This window comes from Anoplolepis gracilipes, chromosome 10, assembly GCF_047496725.1.
Source record: "Anoplolepis gracilipes chromosome 10, ASM4749672v1, whole genome shotgun sequence".
NCBI classification, from domain to species: Eukaryota; Metazoa; Arthropoda; class Insecta; order Hymenoptera; family Formicidae; genus Anoplolepis; species Anoplolepis gracilipes.
The window spans coordinates 6,329,997-6,336,945 of NC_132979.1; the positions used below are offsets into that span (position 1 = coordinate 6,329,997).

At 36.4% G+C, this 6,949-nt stretch overlaps 1 protein-coding gene across 2 annotated transcripts; it reads right to left on the minus strand.

Annotated features, from left to right (window-relative positions):
* Positions 1 to 666: 666 nt before the first annotated feature.
* Positions 667 to 6,097, minus strand: LOC140669950 (uncharacterized). 2 transcript variants are annotated; one of them, XM_072900205.1, is made up of 3 exons: positions 3,658 to 6,097; positions 2,145 to 3,486; positions 667 to 1,301 (listed from the first exon to the last, which is right to left on the minus strand). In XM_072900205.1, the coding sequence occupies exons 1-3, from the start codon at positions 3,750 to 3,752 to the stop codon at positions 1,065 to 1,067; spliced, it is 1,674 nt and encodes a 557-aa protein (XP_072756306.1). In that variant the 5' UTR covers positions 3,753 to 6,097; the 3' UTR covers positions 667 to 1,064. The 2 variants fall into 2 exon arrangements, with proteins under 2 accessions (XP_072756306.1, XP_072756305.1); XM_072900204.1 differs by having other exon boundaries at positions 2,091 to 3,486.
* Positions 6,098 to 6,949: the final 852 nt, after the last annotated feature.

Below are 6,949 nucleotides of genomic sequence, written 5' to 3' on the forward strand. Positions count from 1 at the left end.
ATATTCTCGCTCTGTTTTCTTGCATTGTGTTATGCATTAACATCTTAAAATTAATACAATCGATATAATTATAACATGACTTGGGAACGCGGAGAGAGAGACAAATATAGAGTGTGTTTTTTATAATAAATTTTTGCCTGTTCCAAAGTCACATATACAAAATAATTCTTTCAATTATTTCAACGTTAAAATATTCATATCTTCTCTTTGATGGCGCAACTTTCATTATACTTACTTATAAAGCATCGCGTTCTTCAGGTTCTCGAATTGGTCTATGGTGATAATTGATAAGTGAACGCCTTCCGACGATCGATGAGTCACTGTTGTAAATAATGTTTCTCTAGTATATAATGTTGTGTGTGCGGAGATTAAGAAAATGATTGATTGATTGGTTTGAATTTTATTGTCTGTTAATAAATTAAATTTTATCGAAATAAAGTTAATGAATCACTGGAGGAACGACACGCGCGCGTACGCAAAGCGTATACAATCGCGCGCACGAGCAATGTTAGCGACATTGTGCAGTTTACTTTGCGAGATGTTTTTTAAATAGCTTGTAATATATTTTAAGATTGCATAAGAAGCGTCCGAGGAGAAGCAATTCAAAACTCGTTTTATATCTTTTAACGCGCTACACATGGCCGGCGTAAAAAAAAGTTTATAAAAGTAATTTAGAGCGGTAGATAACATAGTTATCCACTTTTGTCAAGGATTTATATATATATATATATATATATATATATATCGTTCATTTAGGCTACAATTAAATCGACTCGCAATCTCTCCGAGTGTTTCGTGATTATATAATGACATTACATCCTATATTAATAAGCTACAGTCTTTTTCTCTAATTACAAATAATCATTCTGCTCTCTCGTAAAGGTATCTATAAATAATTCATTTTATAAAAAAAGTCTATATATGTCTTATATTCCTACTTAGTCCTTCGTTACTGCGCGACGATAGAAGTTATGTCGCATTTTTCGCGATAATTTCACTTCGCGAAAATATTCTCACCCCGAAGAGAGAGTAGTTCGTTTCCATTTTACCCTTTATTAGAGATGTTAAATTTTCGCATCGGGGCCGCCGAGTACGCGTTTGATCCTTTTGAATCTAGCGAGGGCGCCGCCAGGCTCACTCTGCAATCCACCAAAGGCCTCTTTGTACTCTCTCGCTAAACGAGGACTCAATTCCTGCGAACTTCCAGTGAGGGACGCCAAAGAATTCGAATGGTCCGCTGTGGGACTCTGTTCTCCGTCGTTGTTCTCATCTTCGACAGGAACGGCCGAAGATGCTTGTAGCTGCGACAATTTCGTATCGTTTATTTTTTTATATATTTATAAAGCAGAGATACAAAGAGTTTCGTAAACATGATTCTATATGAAAAAAAAAAAAATTAAATAAAAACTGTGGAATGTAAAATCTTTTCATTCATTATGAGATTATTTTTAAGCAAAAGATGTCATGCGATATAATATATTAATTTTTAATAATACATTATATATATATATATACACTGCCTTGGTCAGAAATATTAGGCACCCTTAAATTTTCCCTATTTCTTATTTTGTTAATTAGTATATAAATACTAAAAAGATTTAAAAATTTTTAAAAACTATCGATAGCACTTTAAAGCTGAAGAACATTGTTTGTTTTTTTAATATTTTATTATATTTTTAACACTTTGCAACTCGGTGAAGAAATTTCTCTCGAAAAATTTAAGTCAAGTTCCAGTAAACTACAACATTTTGCCTACAAAATGCTTTTTTTAAACTTTCCTACAATTTTTTTTGGCCGAGATACATAATTTTGAAACTAAATCTGTATTTTTCAGACATGTCGATACTGGGCGAAAAATTAAAAAAACATTTTAAAGCTTGAAATTTCAGCTTTAAAGTGCTATCGATAGTTTTAAAAAATTTTTTAATCTTTTTAGTATTTATATACTATTAACAAAATAAGAAATAGGAAAAATTTAAGGATTAGGTTAATATTTCTGACCAAGACAGTATATATATATATATATATATATATTATATAAGTAAACTGATTACTCGGTTCTACTCTCGATTTTTTTCGCCGAGCCTTACCATTGCATCGTCCGCATGACGATAAGAATTCAAATCCGTGAATAATTCATTTACCGGTCTGGCGGCTGTCCGATCAGATGGTGTGTAACTTCCCGAACGTCTTTTCTTCGTCCGGTCGTTGTTTACCAAAAAAGTTTGCCTGACGTATTCGCGTTTCCTCTTGAAAAGCCTGTTCGAAGGAGCCTGTCCGGAGGGCTTGTCGCGATTAATTACGAATCGTTTCTTCAGACTTTCGCTTTCCTTCAAGGTATCCGGCCTGCCAACCTCGCTGGATCGATGTTGCAGCTTATCGCATCCGGGAGAACCCTTCAAGCATCGTTTCGTATTGTCTTTCTTCGAAGAAGAAGAAGAAGAAGCGGCGATTTCTCCTATGGATCTCTTGGTTTGACGCTTTTCGATCGGTTCACCTTCCAAGTTCTGTCTCTCCTTTTTCTCCTGCTCCCGCAATTCATCAAACCTGGCGTTGTTCTCCTCGATATCCCTCATTTTCCGCTGCGCCTCAATGTCACGTTTGATCTCCTCCTTGATCGAGTCGATCTTCCGTTGAATCTCCTCTTCCACGCGCTTCCCGTATTCCACGCTCGACTTGTCTTCGTTAGACGAAGTAATTACACTCGCCGGTTCCTTGTTCTCGGTGGAATCGCTCGACCCTGAAATCACCTCGTTTGGTCCAGCGGATCCTTCGCTCTTGGATGCTGAGTCGTCGGGCGCCGACATTCGTCGATTAAAACTTTTTGACGATTCGGCACGAGAAACTTTGCACGTTAAAGGACTCTCCGCGATCTTTGGCTGTTCCAGCTTCGCTAGATTGCTCGTTCCGGATTTATCAAACGTTTCCAAAATCATTTGATCTCTCTTTACCCGAGAATCGCTCTTCCGCGTTTCTCTCCTTTCTCCCTCGTCACCTTCCTCCAATGCGACTGTATCTTCCAATATCCCCGGTGAATCGTCCTCTTCTTCCTCGTAATCCCCTGGACCGTCCAGGATGCCACGCTTCGCGACGTCTTTCGTCTCGTAATCGTCGTACAGACTCGATTTCTCATCCTCATCGGTATATTTCTTGATATTGACGTCACGGGGTAACCGCACGAGATCGCTCGTCTCTACGTCTTTATCGTCTTCTTGTTTCGTCATCTCTTCACCCGCCTCTTCCTCCGCATAATCCGATTCTTCGTTCAAACCGAGCTGACTGGCTGTACGGTCGATAGATTTGTCGGCATTTAATTGTAGGACATCGGGATTCGCGGATCTCTTTGAAAGCTTACGTTTCCCTTGGAGATATGTATTGTTCTTTTTAAAATCACCATCAAAATTATTTTTTTCCTCCAAGGAAAAGTCTTTCGTGTAATTGACGTTTCCTTGCGTTACTTCGGCGACGGATACCTCTCGTTTCGTTCTGGAAATGTATAATCTCCTAAGTGATGTAAAATCTATCAAATTTATATTTCATCTGCAAAGACTATAATAGAAACGAGAAAAAAAAAATCATGACTGAATCTGAAACCGATCGCACGAGAATAGACAAATACTGCAGGAATGATTTAAGAAAATCACATGGTATCAGTACCTGCGAGTATCACCGACGATCTTCGCGTGAGAAGTCGGTAGTAGTATCTCGAGCAAGATGAAGATGCAGATATAATCGTATAATCGATTTCTCATACTGCATAAAAGCTCTTGCAGTTCATCGCGAAAGTGGAGTTTCTTGATTACATGGAGCTAATCAAGAAATTGAACGTCATGCTCTTTTGCCAAGTTGTCAAGTCAAATTATCATGAAACTATGAAGGTCGAGCTATCGTATCGAATGCGATTATTTGCGATTGTGTTATCTTCTTATGTTACAGGTCATCGACTTATATATGACGGTTCACTTGAAACAGCTCGTTTGTAATTAAAAGCGAGTAATTTTGATAACAAATTTGGTTGGATGCGCAAATTTACAATAGCGTAAATAATTAAAACAGTAAGCTAATTAATGAGTTATTATTCGTGTGAAATAACAATAATTCATAATATTAATTATTTTGTTTTGTGTAATCATACTTATGCTATCGGAAATTTATATACGACAAATATTTACTTTAATATGTATCCAACCAAATGTATTACAGCAGAAAATAATCAAATGTTAATTTGCACGTTGAGGAGATATAAAGGTGAACTCGTAAAGTAACGAGTCTGATAATTTTCTTTCACAAAAAGATTTTTATTAAAAAACTGGTATTTGGTAAATAAAATCTGTTTCTTCCTCTGCGTACAGCGCGTATCGTATAATTATATATAATAGTACAATTTTTAAAGAGATAATCGTCTGAATTTGTCAAGCATCGCCCGGGCAAGAGACGCGTTAATATCTTCGAGAGGAAGGGGGGAGGAAAGAGGAGAGAGAGAGAGAGAGAGATATACAGGGATCGTCGCTCTCGCCCGGGGTTTTTCCTTCTTTCTCGATGACGAAATTATAAATTAAAAATTACATCTACGATTATCTGCAGCGCGCGATGCCTGCGCGGGACCGTGTCGACCCTCGTGTCACTGACTCCGAGACACGTGTACTCGCATTCGCGTCATTCTCTGCACACGCTTTATTATCGTTTACATCCGCATATACATACTCGCGGGTGTGTGTGTGACTTATTGTAAGAAGAACACAGAGGTCACACATCTCATATCACGCTATATATGTATATGTATATTTATATTTATATTTATATTTATATATATATATATATATATATATATATATATATATATATATATTTAGTCGAATAAAAATTATCTCTAATCAATCTAGAAAAGAAACAACGTCTTGCTAAAAAAATCGCATTAGTGCTTTCGCTAAAAAACGCTATAATATTTGCTACGCTATTGTCGCACAGCGAAAATCGCTCGCGAAATCTCTCGACAAGTCGCTGTGACGCGCAAAATTATACACGCAAGTACACAAGTGATTACGCGATACGCGCCGCGTAGAAGCGGGAATGAACGCAATGAGATGACGCGTATCTCGCGGGACGAGGATTTAAATCCGAGATATTGATGTCTCGAAGCGGGGGAGGGGGCGAGAAGGGGGGGACTTATGTTTTATTCATATAGCGTATCTTTTTTTTTGTTTTTATTTTCTATTTCTTCTCGCAGGCTTTTCTTTCGTCACGGCAGTGGCAGTTTGTTTTGTAAACTGAAGAAGGAAAATATACACTGACATTTGTGCTCATCACTCGAAAGAATCTCTAAGAAAATAGTTTGCTTTCGTCTTCGTGTGGCGCGCGTAATATTTAAATGCATTTCTCGCAAATAGTCTCGCGGAGATGTACGAGTCGTTTTGCGCAAAAACTAGGAAGCGATGCGCGCGTTTCGAAAAGCATCCGTCCTCTGTCAAAATCGATCTCTTATTTCGATGTCTCTGGCTTTAGCAGTAAATAATATTAATTATAAATATATATTATATTAATTAATTTCTCTCTCGCGCGCGTGTTACAATTTTTTATCCCTTCAAAATTGGAAACCGGAAACATCGCTTTGTCGTCACGCATCATCGACGACTCGCAACATCGTCACGGTGTGCATTATCATCGCGTGATTATGCGAGAGGATGTTAGGCTAATCTCTCTTTGATCTAGTATCCTCCTTCGCGTATATGCATTCGTCCTTTTGGGGTGATTAATGCGCTGCATCGGAAACTGATAATAAATATCCGTGTCTAATGAATATAATCATTGACAAAAGGGACCGGCATACACATTCGGCGCTCTATATATATACATATATCAACGATAAGATATTTTTCGGCATTAATCTTGTAGTGTGAAAACGACAAATATTTTACACATCCGCGATCTTTGTCGAAAAGCTCTGCTCTGTGCGAATGCATACGTATTATCTCGAGTAATATGCATCGATACATTTTTTATTTTAATGTACTATAAACACACTTTTGTTCATCAAACCTTCTCGCACTCATCCACATCTCATAGCCCTAAAATGAAAAAAAAAATATATATATATATATATATATATATATGTATATATATATATATATATATTTTTTTTTTTTTTTTTTTTTTCATTTTTCATATATATGTATATATATATATATATATATACACGTATGTCTCGTGGAATATTTTTGCTCAAAAATTAATCGAAGCGCTATTACTTACAAACATCGAGGGGTTGAATCGATGCGCGCGAGAAACGTCTAGCGGAAATGAAAGGAGGTACTCAATTTATCCACTTTGCACATCTGTATCACAGCTGATCGTAAATTAACAAGACTTCGCTTTTCCACTACATTTTCGCAAATTAATCGTTTGAGCATTCGTTGACTGTCAACGCCAAGTAGTATATTTCTTTAGCGACCTGACGTATGGCAGCAATAATTATCGTTCAAACGAACAAAATAGCCTTCAACTTGTCATTTTATATGTGTAGGTATACTAATTGTTGAAAATAAATTTCTGTAATATAGCGTGAGTGTTGCGGACGAAGCGATAAAAATATATGTATTTGTTAAGATAATTAAATATTCTACGAGGCAACTATGCGAATAGGCACGGAAAACGTATATTACAATTAACAGCAAATATATCAGCTGCCGTGTAAGTCTTAAAAAAAAATAAAGAAAGAAACAGCATCGATGTTCGGTAGGAACAAATAAACACTATTACATCTATGTTAAAGTATGCGCAAGTTTAATAAAAAAAAATTTTTTGCAGCAACGTATAAAAGAAAAATATCTCGTCTTTCTTATATCTGAAAATAATTGATTGTTGTTCACTGTGACAATTATAAAATATCAAAATGTAAAATAATACGTTTCAATGATTAAACGTAAAAATCCGCGCAAAAAATTTCTAGAAA

Coding starts and splice junctions, on each gene's coding strand:
- LOC140669950 (XM_072900204.1), bottom strand. CDS start 3,752: ATGAGAAATCGATTATACGATTATATCTGCATCTTCATCTTGCTCGAG. Junction 3,487..3,657: donor ATCGTCGGTGATACTCGCAG/GTACTGATACCA, acceptor ATACATTTCCAG/AACGAAACGAGAGGTATCCG. Junction 1,302..2,090: donor GTCATGCGGACGATGCAATG/GTAAGGCTCGGC, acceptor AAATTGTCGCAG/CTACAAGCATCTTCGGCCGT.